Source organism: Dendropsophus ebraccatus, chromosome 3 (genome assembly GCF_027789765.1).
Source record: "Dendropsophus ebraccatus isolate aDenEbr1 chromosome 3, aDenEbr1.pat, whole genome shotgun sequence".
NCBI lineage: Eukaryota > Metazoa > Chordata > Amphibia > Anura > Hylidae > Dendropsophus > Dendropsophus ebraccatus.
Window position 1 is genome coordinate 75,786,269 of NC_091456.1, and position 16,879 is coordinate 75,803,147.

General features: G+C 42.9%; 1 protein-coding gene across 1 annotated transcript in view; it reads right to left on the reverse strand.

The window, feature by feature from the left end:
- The window catches only part of SLC44A1 (solute carrier family 44 member 1), a 104,776-nt gene that overhangs the window by 22,121 nt on the left and 65,776 nt on the right, over positions 1-16,879 (reverse strand). The window contains exons 8-12 of the mRNA XM_069962031.1: positions 8,615-8,754; positions 7,173-7,359; positions 6,336-6,501; positions 3,425-3,581; positions 174-257 (exon numbers count right to left, since the gene is read on the reverse strand). Coding sequence (XP_069818132.1) covers positions 174-257; positions 3,425-3,581; positions 6,336-6,501; positions 7,173-7,359; positions 8,615-8,754 — 734 coding nt within the window. The remainder of the gene's footprint in view (positions 1-173; positions 258-3,424; positions 3,582-6,335; positions 6,502-7,172; positions 7,360-8,614; positions 8,755-16,879) is intronic.

Sequence of the window (16,879 nt, forward strand, 5' to 3'; positions counted from 1 at the left end):
AAACTGAGGACAGGAGAGGTGCTGTTTCTGGAAGAAAGCGGACATGTTTTTCTAAGCCTGGACAAACCCTTTAATGGTATTGAAACTATAAGCTATTATCAGTTTTTGAAACAAGACATATGTTGCAAATAAGAAAGTATATTATTAGGTGTCAGGTGTGACACAGTTCTCACCTGATTTAAATATGTGAGGCACTTTTCTAGACACCAGAGGCAGCAGATACAGGATTTCAACATACAGCGAGCACATGCATTCTCCTAAAACAAAAAGATATGTATGTTGTTACTGATACAATCATGTGTGTGCAAAGAGGTTACAGATCAGAGCTGCAACTGCAGTTTTGGAGCACTGAGATACAGTCATACTGGGTGCCCTTATGTGGTCTTTTTCTCTATAAATAAGTGAAGAAAAAAACGTTACAATGGGTTATGGAAAAAATCCCTAGACATTACACTTTTGACAAATTAATTTTTCATCCCGTTGTCAGAGTGCCAGCTTGTTTTGTCACTTTGACTGGTAACATGCTGCACAGTATATCACCTAGCTTTTTATGAAAGAGAAGCTTACATTAGGGAAAATAAATTGAGACAGAAAAGAACTTGTAACAGAAAAGTTTTTTTTTCTTGAGGGGACACAAACTCTTAAGGGATATGGGTTCTTCTTGTAAAGGCTGCTAGCTGGAGTAGGAAGCATTTTAGGAAAATATATTCAAATAACCAAAGATCTCCACAAGCACAATATGAGGTAGCTATGAGGTAGCTAGGGACAAAATAAAATACCTGAACTTAGAGGGGCTAGGAATTACCATTGTGGGTGGCCATAGTTGAAAGCAGTGACTGTATGGTGGGTTAAATAAAATGACAATGAACTATGTAATAATTAAAGGAGAAGTCTGGCGAAAATTTTTATGAAAGTATTGTATTGCCCCCCCAAAAGCTATACAAATCACCAATATACACTTATTATAGGAAATGCACATAAAGTGCTTTTTTCCCTGCATTAAGGCTTCACTTCCTGGATAAAATGGTGATGTCACGACCCGACTCCCAGAGCTGTGCGGGCTGTGGCTGCTGGAGAGGATGATGGCAGGGGAACACTATGGGACACAGGGCACTGGAGGGACACTGAGCATCCCTCTGCCATCATACTCTCCAGCAGCCACAGCCCGCACAGCTCTGGGATTCGGGTCATGACATCACCATCTTATCCAGGAAGTGAAGCTTTGATGCAGTAATAAGTGCAGGGGAAAAGCACTTTATGTGCATTTCCCGTAATAAGTGTATATTGGGGAAATGTAGAAAATTCGCTGGACTTCTCCTTACTAACCAGTCACATGTTTGCCTAATGACCTGGTTGGTAGGCAGCTCCATAAATCTGGACCAAGCACTTAGGGTGGGTTTACACAGACAGATTATCTGACAGATTTTTGAAGCCAAAGCCAGGAACAGGTTATAAAGGAAATACTGAGATTCCTCCTCTTTTCAAATCCATTCCTGGCTTTTGCTTCAAAAATCTGTCAGTTTAAACACACCATAACACTAGCCATACATTTGGAGGCTCTCACCTAATAATCCTCTATCCAATATACATTTAGAGGATCTCTCCTAATAACCCCCTATCCCACATGCATGTATTCTGCATGTAACACGGACATGGAATGCATGTAACGGACTCCCCCTCCGCCCAGGCAGCATCTGTAATTAGATGCTGGGAGCGGGGGAACTGTATGCCTATGTGCTGGGCTGTAATGACAGCGCCGCACAGCTGCACCATTACAGCACGACGCATATCTGTACAGATCCCCCGCTCCCAGCATCCAATTACACATGCTGCCCAGCCGGAGGGGGAGTCCGTTACATGCATTCTACGTCCGTTTTCCGTGCAGAACACGGAACATGTGAATGCTACCTTAGTCCTCAGATGCACTGCAATTGCTAGTTATACACAGGCAAAGTACACGTTACAGCACTACACTTCCCATTCAGCCACCTCACTCATGGAGCAAATGAGTCAAACCTTGCAGCTAGCCAGGGAGTTAAGCTTTTCACCCACTTATAACTAGTCATTGCAGTAGGTGTCAGGACTGAGACCAAGTGCAATCTGAGACCTACTGGATCAAAATGGGCCTTGGCGGCAGAATGAATTTTACGCCAGTCAAGTCAGCGTACATTATAGCAGGTACGCTTTAATGATCATGCGGGCCAGGGCTGCACAAACCATTGCTTCAATACATGGATAGATAGGCAGCTGTCAGCCAATTATTTTGATATGTCAGAATTGAGCGATCATTTAACATGCAGACTTTTTTTTGTATGTTGCCAGATCACTCTACCTATTAGAAAGGTCAATATATGACTAATTTGACATATAGTTGGTCTATATAACAGAGTCTTAAAGGCAACCTGTCACCGAGGACACGGGCACAGAGCCTGCCCAATCCCCAGTGCAGCCCCCGGATACTTACCCTTTCCGACGAGTCCCTTTCCTGGAGCCGGTCCCGGGACGAAGATATCAGCGCCCAAAGCCGTGCGTGCACTGCTAAGATAGGTCCGACGCCCATAGAGAATGACTGGAGCGCACGGCTTCGGGGCACTGATATCTTCGTCCCGGGACCGGCTCCAGGATCAGGACCCGTCGGAAAGTATCTGGGGGCTGCACCGGGGGGTCGGGTGGGCTCTGTGCCTGCGTCCTCAGTGACAGGTTCCCTTTAAAGGCAGAGAATGTTCAGAATTTAAAGGTTGTAAATTTGAATTATAATTTGTCTCCTCTTGTTTGTATAAAAGCACCGTACTTTTTAGAGATAGATTCTAGGACACAGGGAGGCATGAACCCATATTTTGTTGTGGGCCAGATTGGCGCTCTGTGGGCAAGGCAGTGCTCCTAAAAGTGCTCCGGACCGAGGATAACACTGCTATTAGCATGGGAACGGCGCCAAGGAGAAAGGTAAGAGACATACTTTCCTCCTCAGTGCCCCATGTGCAATAGGGGACTATCAGCAGGTTGGATTTATCTAACCTGCTGATAGTTCCCCTTTAACTTTTGTTAAAATGCATGGTATACATGTTGTTAATGCTAATATTAACCACTTCAACTGTAAAATATAACAACTTCTATGCAGACAGTTAAAGCAATGTTGACAAAATGCAATAAACACAGTTGTAACACAGTAACATAGTTAAGGTTGAAGCTAAAGAAACCCTACTGTGTTAATCCAGGGGAAGGCAAAAACCCCTATGAGGCAGATGACAATTGCCCCATCAAAGGGAGAAAATTCCTTCCTGACTCCAATGGCAATCAGAATAATCCCTGGATCAACGTATCACCGGAAATCTAATGCCCATAACTTGTAATATTATGTTGTTCAAGAAAAGCATCCAGGCCTCCCTTGAAAAGCAAAGATAAATACACCAGCTCTAATCTTTACCTTTCCCTTGAGTTGGCTATGAATGTACATGAGGATCATGCGTGGGATTTTCACAAGAGTTATAATAAAGGCTCCTTTGGCTACTGTTCCCAGATGGTAACGAATCAGTCTATTTACTGAAGCCAGAATAGGCGTAAATGGTAGGTCCCGCTTGTTTCTGCAGACAGATTACAAGTTTATAAAATTACATATCCCACATGTGCCACAGGTTATTGAAGTATTAAAAAAAATAAAGAAACCATGCTCACATGCCCTTATTTCCTGCAGATGACGTTCTGAATGACTGATTGTTTCCCCGCCCGGCATGACGTATCAACATTATGCCGGCAGCGGGAAAACAGTTTGAATCTCCGTGACTCTGTTACTACAGTGCTGGGGAAATTCAAACATTTGTATCAACATCATGCTGGGCGGGGAAACAATGCTTTTCCAATAACCCCCCCCCCCCCCCCCTTCGATTACTGTAGGAAACACAGTTACATACATTTCCTTCTTTACTTAAAGCAAATGTACCAGCAGTTACATCACGTTAAGATTTTAACATCAATAGACGCATGGCGCCGGTCTATTCCCTGTCACCGGCCTGGCGTGAAGCACTGGAGGCAGGCCGGCCCACCCCCGGTGGGAGGAGAAACCCTCCCCTCTGTGATGCAGCTCCATCACAGGCCGGGATGGTGACCAGCGCCGTGCCCGGAAACCGGGCAGCAGTTTAATATATTGATGTTAAAATCTTAAAGCGATGTACCTGCTGGTACATTCACTTTAAAAGGAAATCTGTCAGCACCTGGGCCCTACCAGAGATGCTGAGACAGTGTGCTGTAGTTGGCAGTCTCCTAGTGATCATGGTACCTTTTGGTAACGGTAATTGGTTCGTGCACTGGATTATGCACAATCTCAGGTTTCCTACTGTAATAAAGAGTCAAAAAAGGAGTTTTGGCTCAGTGTTTGTGCCAACCACTAGCACACCTAACCACTGTTTTCTCCTCCCTTTTCATGAATAATCAATGCTGCCTGGTCATCTCGCTCAGCTGTCAGCCAGTATCTGCCAACAGAGGACTGGTCTGCAATGAGTTGCATATCCTAGCCTGTGTTGGAGCTGTGGTCTATGGGTAAATCACCTGTCTAGAGACCAGTTTGTTTTCTTTGGTTCGAACCCCCTGATCTCCTCTTTAAAGTGACTCTGTACCCACCAATCTGACCCCCCCAAACCACTTGTACCTTCGGATAGCTGCTTTTAAACCAAGATCTGTCAAAAAGATGTCATAAATGTCATTTTATGTCATAAAAAACAACGTTTAAACTGGAAGCCCCGTGCCCTTTGGCCTTAGCTTATATTGTGTATGCATTAGGCTGGCACAACCTCTCTGTCCCTCCTCATCATTAGGAATGCCCCAGGCAGATTGCCTCCTATTCATCAGCTGTGAGTGGACAGCACATGGGCTGGATTGTTAAGCAGCTGTGTAGTTTTCACTGCAGAGGATAATGAAAAATGGTGAAGAGGGTGGGGAGGAGGGACGGAGATGTTGTGCTAGCCTAATTCAGCCAAAGGGCTTGGGGCTGCCAGTTTAACAGTTGTTTTTTAGGACAATAACTGCATCACCTGCCGAACGGACCACAGGACAAATCTTGGATTAAAAGCAGCTATCTGAAGGTACAAGTGGTTTGGGGAGGTCAGATTGTGGGTACAGAGTCGCTTTAATTGTATTAAAAAAAATAATTAGGACCTGATTGGGAATTCTTTGCACTTTTAAAAATGATGAAATATAGTTATTTCTTTTTTCTCATTATTGTATCATATTTAAAAGTGCAAAGAATTCTCTATTTTTTTTAACAATTATGAGAAAAAAAAGTATATTTTATTTTCATCAGGGCATTCGAACCAAAGAAAAAAAACTGTTGCTGGTTGTTAGACAGATGATTTATGCCTAGACCACAAGTCCAACAAAGGCTAGGAGATTTAACTACAGTGGTGCCTTGGATTACAAGCATAATTTGTTCCGGGACCGTGCTTGTAATCCAAATCCACTCTTAAACCAAAGCAAATTTTCCCATAAGAAATCATTTAAATGCAAACAATTGGTTCCACACCCCAAAAATAATTATTTATTATTCTGAATAACATGTAAAACAAATGAAACAAACATTCAGAAACAGCAGAATATATGATATTATAAATTATTGTACAGTAATGGAGAGGATGGGGCACACAAGGACTGACGAGACTGCAGGGAGCATGACGGAATGAGCAGGGCAGATGTGGGCACAGTATAGCAGCACTCACTGTCCGGGGAGAGCGGGGTTACAGCTATGGAGAGGTTACCTCCAGAGTCCTGTCCCCTGATGCAAGCCCCAGCCTGAAGTTGATCTGCTATGATATGGAAGGTGAGGGAGGCTTCCTGGGTCAGAATACAGGGCTGTAGACCCCGCTATGCAGACCATGTCCCTCCCCCACTTGCGCTCCCACCCAGTACAGGGAGCTCTTAAACCAAAGCAATGCTCTTAAACCAAGTCACAATTTTGAAAAACTGTGAGCTTTTAAACCAAAACGCTCTTAAACCAAGTTACTCTTAAACCAAGGTACCACTGTATATCTGGCATATCTGCAGATATATGGCATTGATTATTCATGGAGAAGAGGGAGGAGAAAGCAGTGGTGAGGATAGCTAGAGTGAAGCACACACACTGAGCCACAACTCATCATAGACTCTTCTTTACAGTAGAAGACTTGAGATTGTGCATAATCCACTCCACAGACAAATTACCAAAAGGTAACATGCTCTCTAGGGGACTGCCAGCTTCAGGACACTGTCAGCACCAGTGGTAGGGCCAGGAGCTGAAAGATTCCCTTTAAAGGATTACTATAACCCCTTTCTCCATGCTCATTTACGCACATAGTCTATAAACATATTACCTTGTAAAATAATAGGTGACTACCGCTCCTGCAATTGTCATCTGTTGGCAGGCTAAAATGAATTCACTTATCCATATGAGCCCAACTAAATGATACCACCACATGTATTGCAAAGGACCATTGATCTTGAACTCAACAAATCCTTGTTCATTAGTGAATGGATCACCTGAAGAGAAGTTTCATTACATGGTCAATAACATGGACTATAAAAACACATTAACTTTACAGTAACCAGACATATAAACGATGAAATATTATGAATTTACTGTGCTATTGTTGAGATAATTGCATTGATGTTACCAGAGGTCATATTAACACCTGTGCAAGCACCATAGATACCTGTATAGGCAGCTTTACACTTAGATAACAGTCTCATACATATTAATACATACAGTATACAAATAAATCTAAAATGTCATATTGTACCTGTGCATGTTAGTGTGTGCTTAACTAGTGTTGAGTGAACCTTTCAAAATGTTCGGCACAACGTTATCCGAACCCAAACACTCAGCGTTTAATTTCCCTCGGCTTCAGACACACACAGTCTGTATCTATGTTTTCCTGGCAGCCCTAGGGCGGCATCTATCTTCTGCAGCCACCTGAATCAAATGCCGAGCCTAAACATTTTGACAGGTTCACTCAACACTAAAAATAACTATATGGAGCCCTATACAGAAAGAGTGTGCCTACATCTGACTCCATACAGATTCCAGCTCTCCCATGTGCAAGGTAATGGAAAATTTAGCACATTTGTCTCAAATCAAAGAAACATTAAGCAATAATGTATTTTGCAATCATAAACAGCTAACAAACTTGAACTGGGATTTCAGGCCTTACCTGCAGTTCCCAGAAAAAGCAAGATCATGACCCAGTAGACCCAGAAAAGGAGAAGAGCAAAGAAAGTCCAGAAGGGTTGGAAGACTAACAGTGGTAAATGGATGAAAACCTTTCCAGCCACATTAAATAGGGCAATGGTTAGGCCAACGCGTTTCCTCATGATCAACATGATGAGCAACAGGATTACCTGCAATAGGCCAAAAAAAATAATAAATAAAAGTCATATAAAATACAGGTACTAAAACTTGACTGGGAAAGTTAAGAACGTAGATGGTATTCTTAACCGTAATCTGGGCAACACACTATTTATTGCCCCCATGAAATAAGACACACAATACAATAAAATGAATAGGGAGTCAGAGGTGAAGGATAGGAGGCAGGCTTACACAAGCCTTCCTATTATTTGCTGTTAGGTGTTTGAAGGTTAAAAAAAACAACAACAAAAACTAAATAAACCGAGCCCAATGAAGAATTTATGTTCTTGTTAAAGTTAACCTCAATCCTAGCACAGCTGGAAATCATTAAACAATAATGTTTTCATCAAGGATGGCAGAGATGGCACCTCTCCTCATCTCACCCTCCTTCTGGCAGCACCCACATTGCCTATAAACTTCAAGGGCAAGAAAAGGTCTGTGGAAGGTGAATAGAACCTGATCAGAAGCATCACGAACTAGAGGTTCAAATGAAGAAGGTCTATAGCAATATTCATAAAACATCAAGACCAGGACTGTAAAAGGTTATTGTCTGCAGAAATTATATATGATTCTCACTTTTATTGCTATGTTCACACAAAGTAAAAAAACAAACACTGCCATATTTACAATTCAATAATGTGTGCCATTAAAGTCAATGGGAAAATGACTGGGAATGCACACAGAGTATGCTGTAATTAAGCACAGACATTAAAATAATAAACATGCTCATTATTTCCACCCCTTTTTTTACCTGTTCACACACCTACCTTCTTCAATGTTAGTACAAGTAGTGTTATAATCGCTGTATTGTAACAATCACTGTTACAGCACAGCAACTTTATTTGGGTAAAATATTTAGGGTTATTGTAAGAAAATAAAAGCCTGGAAGTAATTCAAGTCTGCTTATACTCTTCCCCATATTTAAATACTGTGTGTCGCCTATAAGTGAATCAGGCTGTCAGAGCACAGGACATTCATTCAATAATTCTGAATCATGAAGTTACCCACTCAATGCAAATTTGTAAGTACATCAAATGAAGTCCACTAAAGTACCTACAGTGCAGAAGGCTGTTATAATACACTAAAGTAAAAAGTAGATGAAGAAATGCCTTCACAGACTTTGCGTATTTTCACATTCACCAGTCACCTGTAAGCTGCCATTGTGCTGCTAATAATAACAACGCAGAGAAGTGAGAAAGGAATGACCCAGTTTCATACACAGTCAAAAACACAAAGTTGAAGGCTTACTGTGAAGACTGTTGCAGCAATGGCATATATGAGCAAGGCTTGTTGGTTGTCTTTGGAAACCTGAAGCTGATCTGGTGGGAGATCTTCACTGAGAGATTTCCGGTGTTCTGCATACATCCACCAGAGAACACCAGTTCCTCCTGTTGGATAGAGTTAAGACAAGACAAAAAGAAATTAAATACATAGCTTGTCAATAACTGGGCCTAAATACAGAATAAAAGTTGGTTTAGAAATATTTTAATCTTATTCATGGTGGGAATTTTTTTTTTTGTCCATATCTCCTGCTGATCCCCCAAACAGTGCAGTTCTCACCGTCTCAGCATTTCCTTGTTGTCTTTGGTCAGACAGAAAAGGGGGACTCTGCCAGTCATCTGACCAGTGGATGGCTCATCAGGCATTTCCTGTGTGTGGTGAAGGTGGGAACTGAGGACTGCCATCAGTTGAGGATCAGAGGGAGTGGAGTACAGGTATTTTTTTTTTTATCCCATTCTAAGTACAATGAATGTAATTCTTCGTTAACCATTAAGAGAACATCTGAGTAAGGGTGGGTTCACATTGAGGAATTTTTGCGGATAAACTCTGCGGAATTCCGCCAGCTGTATTCTATGGGTCGGCTGATTCTGCATTCCGCCGAAAGAACTGACATATCAATTTTTTTCGGCGGAATGCGTTATCGGCCGGCCCATAGAATGGTGTCCATGGAGCCGGCGGAAAGGCGCGCGTCCGTGAGCGCATACAGCCGGCGGAATTCCGCAGACTTTATCAGTGAGAATTCTGTAGTGTGAACCCACCCTTAGGCTGGGTTCACACTATGTATATTTCAGGCTGTATTTGGTCCTCATGTCAGGTCCTCATAGCAACCAAAACCAGGAGTGGATTGAAAACCCAGAAAGGCTCTGTTCACACAATGTTGAAATTGAGTGGATGGCCGCCATATAACGGTAAATAACTGCCATTATTTCAATATAACAGCCGTTGTTTTAAAATAACAGCAAAAATTTGCCATTAAATGACGGCCATCCACTCAATTACAACATTATGTGAACATAGCCTTTCTGTGTTTTCAATCCACTCCTGGTTTTGGTTGCTATACAGCCTCACAAATACAGCCTCAAATATACATAGTGTGAACCCAGTTAGGCTGCATTTACACACAGATTTAACTGACAGATTTTTGAAGCCAAAGCCAGAAACAGACTATAAACAACGAACAGGTCATAAAGGGAAGACTGAGATGTCTCCTCTTTTCATATCCATTTCCGTCTTTGGCATAAAAAAATCTGTCAGATAAATCTGTGTATGTAAACGCAGCCTAAATTGCCGATATAAGGGTATGGCTACCCAACCAGGCTCTTACTACAGCAGTTTTACATATTTTTTTACATATAGTAGATACGTATTCAGGTTTCACAAGGTGTTTTAAAAACAGCCTTTTTAAAAAATTGCAGAAAAGCCACAAACAATAATTTTTGTAGACCACAATACTAAGGAATTTTGTAAATATGAAAACATCTAATAGAATTTTGAAATGCTGGATATAGAAAGTTACCAGGCACTCCTGCCAATTGGGCAACCCTGTACCCTGCAGATTGACCCCCACAGATCAGAATTTCATTCAGACTGATAAGTTGGATCCTCTTAATAATATATGGAGACCTTTTGGTGGTGATAAAGCAAGCTGTAGTCAGATCATAGAGCAGACTGGACAACAAAGCCATTCCAGAATGGGCTAATTTACTATTACATTTGATAAGCAAGAAGTGCAAACTGCTCCTCTGCGTGTGAAAATAGATAAAATAAGACTATGTTCAGACGCTGTTAAACAGCAGCTGTTGTTTGACACAGACTGTGTTTAAAGTGTCAAACAGCGGCCACTGTTTAACCCGTTCCTCCGTCCGATACTGCCTTATCGGCTGAAGGAACATTATTTAAAGCCCATTGTAAACTGCTGGCCCTATGGGTGTGTCTGAAAGCCAAATAACCGTTGACTTCTATGGACGGCATGACAGCCACACAGTGTGTGAACTGTCAATTACTTGCAGATGTTGTTTCTAAACAGTGGCCGCAAATAATTGACATGGCATTTATATGTACAGTGCCGTAGAACGACGGCTGTTGTGTGCTACCTAGTGAGCACAACAATGGCCGTCGTTCTATTAAAACCAATGTAAATAAATGCATGCTGAAAACTATGGCCATAGTTTTCCAGTTCATTTACATTGTGTGAACATAGCTTAAAACTGCAAGAAGGTGATATGGTTAGGAAAAAAGTTATTTAATAGCTATAATTATTATTGCAAAAGTGTTCCTGCTATTCTGCTGCCCTCTGGCTAATAATTGTTTGAGGTAGCAACCCATTGTACTGGATCAGCTATCATGAATGGCAGCCTGGATTGTATAGACTAGAGTTCCTATTGGTTAGCCTTTCTTTAAAAATCCCTGGTTTGTGCAGTTCTGCACAGATTATAGTGTATGCTCCCAGTCTTTTTACTTAGGTTTGATTTTTTTTTAAGTCTTATATTCTCTTCAATTTCTTTGTGAACCCAAAAAGCAGTTATATGACTCATCAATATCCATTTCCAGTAGAATGTTCCATTGCAGTAGACTGTAGTGTTTTACTTTTGGTAATATTATTAGCACTGTAACATGGAGACTACCTCTGTAGAGACTAGTAGGGAGATTTATCAAACATGGAGTAAAGCGAAACTGGCTCAGTTGCCCCTGGCAACCAATCATATTACACCTTTCATTCCTCACAGACTCTTTGTAAAATGAAAGGTGGAATCTGATTGGTTGCTAGGGGCAACTGGGCCAGTTTAACTTTACACCATGTTTGATAAATCTCCCCCTAGATGTTTCAACAAGTGGTTGCATCATAAAAAAAAACCTTGTACTGTACTTTTTATCTTTTTCTTTGGCAATTTAACAACCCAAAAAAGAACAACAACTAAAACAACAGAGCTCTTGTCAGGAAAGTGCTATACAAAAACAACATTGTCTTCCATGCTACCATATGTGAACCAATTGTTCCACTTGTAAAACTTTCCATATCAGAAACATTGCACATTTGTACTGACCCACACTCAAACTAAACTATCGATAATTTAAACACTGGTGCTTATTATTAGAGGGCAAAAAAGTTTGAAGAACAGACAACATATTTTTACTAGCATGCGAACAACATTCATAAAATGCTTTAGATTGTTAATATTACATGAGTTATTACCCTTTGACACGCATACCCTTATTGCAACATACCAATTTAATGGTAATAAAATAAGCAGTGCCTGTACTGTTGCCATACTGAAAAAAGAGGTCTAGAAATTGGTAAACATACAGCGATCTTCAATATAAACTGAACCCTTAGGGCGGGTTCACACTACGGAATTCTCGCGGACAATGTCCGCGGAATTCCGTCAGCTGTCCGCCCGCACGGGCACGCGCTTTTCCGCCGGCTCCATAGACACCATTCTATGGGCCGGCGTTTTCCGCGATCCGCTAAAAGAAGTGACATGACACTTCTTTCAGCGTATAGCGGAATACGCCGGCCCATAGAATGGTGTCTATGGGGCCGGCGGAAAGGCGCCCAGATGTGCGGGCGGACAGCTGACGGAATTCCGCGGACATTGTCCGCGAGAATTTTGTAGTGTGAACCCGCCCTTACATAGGACATAGTACAACAACAATAAGAGAACAGTTTACAATACAGAAAAAAAGATATAAACAAATCTAGTTCAGCCTATCCAGACCTTTATATTGAGCTTTGACATTGATACATAGTTATCAGGTCACCCCTGTTTTTTTTTTCTTGAGCGTCAAATCGAGTAGTGTGATTATGTATTAAAACACGCTGTTACTCTCTAACAATTGTTTTTTGTCTTAGGTCTTGTGTATTGGAAGAGCGACTACTAGGGAAAGCATGTAGGATATATTTCCTCCCGTGAATCAAGTGTCCTGCCTTTTTGATGTAAAGTGATTATTCATTATGGGCTTATTTCTTTATAACCTCTGGTTTTTCAGGTGGATATAACTTACACTGAAGACATCAAATTGTGAGTAATAAGTACATTCATCTGTATTATTGATTGTTTTAATAACCCATACCAGGGGTCCGCAACTGGCGGACCGCGGTTCGAACCTCGGAGGCCAGCTGTCCGGACCCGGCTGCGGTTACTGTGCAACAGCACTGACAGAGGGAGCCTTTGGCTCCCTCCCTGTCAGTCACTCTTGTGGCCGCAGCGGTCACAAGAGGCCGCACTCCCCTTCTGGTGTCAGCGCTCAAGTGACATAACTGCGCCGGCGTCAGGACAACTGGAGGGTGGCCTCTTGTTACCACTGCAGTGCAGCCACAAGAGGGAAGAGAAGGAGACGCCGGACCCAGGTGAGTATAAGTGTTTGTTTTCTTTATGTTACATGCTGTATGGGAGGGGGGAGAGCACGGGGGGGGGGGGGGGGGGGGTATATGGGAGGGGGAGAGCGCACAGGGGGCTATATACTACAGGGGATAGTACACTGGGGAGCTATATACTACAGGGGAGAGCACACTGGCGGGCTAGGGGGGACAGTGCACAGGGGGCTATATACTATAGGGGGAAAGCGCACAGGGGGACTATATACTACTGGGGGAGAGTGCACAGGGGGGCTATATACTACTGGGGGAGAGCGCACAGGGGGCTATATACTACTGGGGGAGAGTGCACAGCGGGGCTATATACTACTGGGGGAGAGCGCACAGCAGGGCGATATACTACTGGGGGAGAGCACACAGCGGGGCTATATACTACTGGGGGAGAGCGCACAGCAGGGCTATATACTACTGGGGGAGAGCGCACAGGCGGCTATATACTACTGGGGGAGCTCACGGGGGGGCTATATACTACTGGGGGAGAGCGCACAGCGGGGCTATATACTACTGGGGTAGAGCGCACAGCTGGGCTATATACTACTGGGGGAGAGCGCACAGGGGGGCTATATACTACTAAGATTATAGAGTATAATTAAAAGTAAAATTTTAGAAGTCATTTGTGCAGCAAATTTTCAGTAATTTGGTTTAAATAAATTATTCTTATAGGAAATCCCTCAGCTGTATTTTTTCTAAACTAAATACCCTAAACACTACATTTTGCCACATGCATCTATGCCCTTTTTGATGCACCCTATGGCCCTATTTGCCCTGGCAGTACCTGCCTGATAGCAGCTGCTTCAATTAACTTTAGTGTAACTAAATGGTGCGTTTACACAGAGAGACTTATCTGACAGATTTTGGAAGCTAAAGCCAGCACTGGATTTGAAAAGAGGAAAAATCTCAGTCTTTTCTATATGACCTGTTCTCTGTTTATAGTCTGTTCCTGGGTTTGGCTTCCAAAATCTGTCAGATAAATCTCTCTGTGTAAACGCACCATAAGGGTCCATTTACACAGGAAGATTATCTGACATATCTGCCAAAGATTTGAAGCCAAAGCCAGGAATGGATTTGAAAAGATCTCAGGCTTTCCTTTATGACCTGATCTGTTTATAATATGTGTCTGGCTCTGGCTTCAAATCTTTGGCTGATAATTCTGTCAGATAATCTTTCTGTGTAAATGGGCCCTAAAAACTAACAAACTTTGCCACCGATTGGTTTCCTATTTAGTTAATGATCTTGACATTTTCCCTTCCCACTTCTCTGCTCAAGACTCCAACTTATCCAGATCCATTTGTTACAGCACTGACAAACCACACATAAACTTAAAGAGATGCAAGGGTTGTAGATGCACTCCTCAATGAATACCATTCTGCATTCTTCCCTTTTTTAAGGCTCCAAATTTTATTTACTAACTTTGAAGCATATTATCTATTTTCTTCCCTCCCAAAGCTTTTATCATTTCTCACCTGTCCAGTATAATTCTCTCTCTCACTCCTGACTGAGCAGCACATTGTGCAGTCTTTTAATTCAAAACAACATCCATTTTGATTCATAGGTCTTTTGTAACACTAGATAATCACTCCCAGTAGTCTGCAGGAAATCTAGTCTTAAGCCACTAAGAGGTGTTGGAAGTATGGAAGTAATGATAAAAGTTGCCACAGTCAAAGCATCAAATACCCCTTTAATTAGAATTCATTTGTTACTTGGGTCCTTTCCCCTTTTTAAGAAAAGAAACCAAAAAAGACTACTGTAAGGCAGTACATCAGGATGCTTTAGTAGCATCTATGCCTGTCAGGTGAAACAATATCCAATATACACTGCAGCGGACCATTAACACCTTTAAAAAAAAAAAAAAAAAAGTGATTGTATGGTAAAGCTCGCAAATTTTTGAAAATAGTAACCAGTAAAGACGAGCAAACTTGCTAAAAGTTCGGGTTTACATGAGGATTGCCTGGACAACAGAGCCTTAAAGGACAAGTGCCATGAAAAACTTTTTCCCAGTAATTGAAGCACATTACAAAGTTATATAACTCTGTAATTTGCTTCAATCACCTATCTGCCTCCCTTCCCTGTCTTTTCCCCCCTCCACCCCCCACCAGGAAGTGTCCTGACTCACACAGACCTGATTACTGTCGTCACCGTCACCAAGCTCTTCTCTCAGCTCCTTCTCCTGTTACACTAGCCTCCCCCCTCCCCTGCCTTGTCAGGTGACAGGCTTGCTCACCTCCGATTGGCTGAACAACTGCAAGCCATCACTTGTCACATCTCAATTGCTTATCTTCCCTCAGACTGACTCCGGCACATAGGCAGCTCCCCCTCCCCTCATACCCTCTCTCCTGCTGCCGTGGACTCAGTGAAGGAGTCATGTCACTAGAGAAGATAAGCTGAGCAAGCAGAGTCACCTGACAAGGAGGGGGAGGCTGGAGTAACAGGACCTAGAGCAGCCCTCCTGCTGATGACTCATCCTCACAAGAAGGAGCTGCCAGGTGACGGTGACGGCAGTAATCAGGTCTGTGTGAGTCAGGACACTTCCTGGTGGGGGGTGGAGGGGGAAAAAGACAGGGAAGGGAGGCAGATAGGTGATTGAAGCATATTACAGAGTTATATAACTTTGTAATGTGCTTCAATTACTGGAAAAAAGTTTTTCATGGCACTTGTCCTTTAACCTGCTGATATGTCCTTTTAGTGCACAGAGCGCAGAGGAGGAAGGTAATTTTCTTACTATCCGCCTCAGCCCCATTTTAGGAATAAAAGTAGTTTATTTCATTTGCTAATGAGGCATTCTGGTGCACTGGGGTGAGGTTACCTCCCTCAGTGCATCGGTCTGCCGCTCCACTATAGTCGTAATGCCCCTATTCCACGAGTCGTTTGAAGGAGCAAACGAGCGCTATTAGCGCTCGTTTGCTCCTCGTTCCCCGCTCGCTGCCGCCGCTATTCAACGCGTCTGCAGCGAGCGGGTGAGTGCGGGAGGGGGCGGCGGGGAGCTGCGGGGGGGCTGCCCGGGGGATCGCTGATTGTCCGGGCAGCCCATAGGATACAGCAGCGCCTGCTGCCGATGCTCCTATTCAACGGAGCGACGGCAGCAGATCGCTGCTATATCAGTCGCTTGTTTTTCAACATGTTGAAAAACAAGCGACTGCAACGATCAACCGACATGAACGATGTCGGCTGATCGTTGCACTCTATTCCACGGGACGAATATCGTTCGTAGCGGTCGATATCGGCCGAATACGAACGATATTGCTCCTCTAAATGACCCGTGGAATAGGGCCTTTAGGAGTGGTGGCCTGGCTCATTAGCATGTGAAATAAACTACTAATATCCTGATAATGGTGCCGGGGATAAAGGTAAGAAAATTACCTTCATTCTCAGCATCATGTGTGCTATAGGGACATATTAGCATTCCCTTAAAGTGTCACTGTCGTGAATTTTTTTTTTGCAGAAATCAATAGTCCAGGCGATTTTAAGAAACTTTGTAATTGGGTTTATTATCCGAAAAATGCATTTTTATCATGAAAAAGCAGTTTGAAGCTCTCCCCCCTGTCTTCATTGTTCTCCTATGGAGAGAGCTAAAGAAAAGACCAAAACAGGACAACAAAGAGTTAATCTACAAATCCCTCACGGGATATCTCCTGTGACAGTCACCAGTGACCTGTCTGAGCTCAGATTACAGCTGTCACCCAGATCCGTGCCTGTAATCCTCTGTTATCTGCTTTCTGCTGCCGGCTAACTCCCTCCTTCCTCCTCCCCCCTCCCCTCTCCCTAGAACAGACAGGGTACGTCTCCTGCAACAAGTCACAATTTTCAGATTTTTCAGAGTGGATGAAAAAGAGGAAGGAGGGGGGGACCTGGGAAAAGGC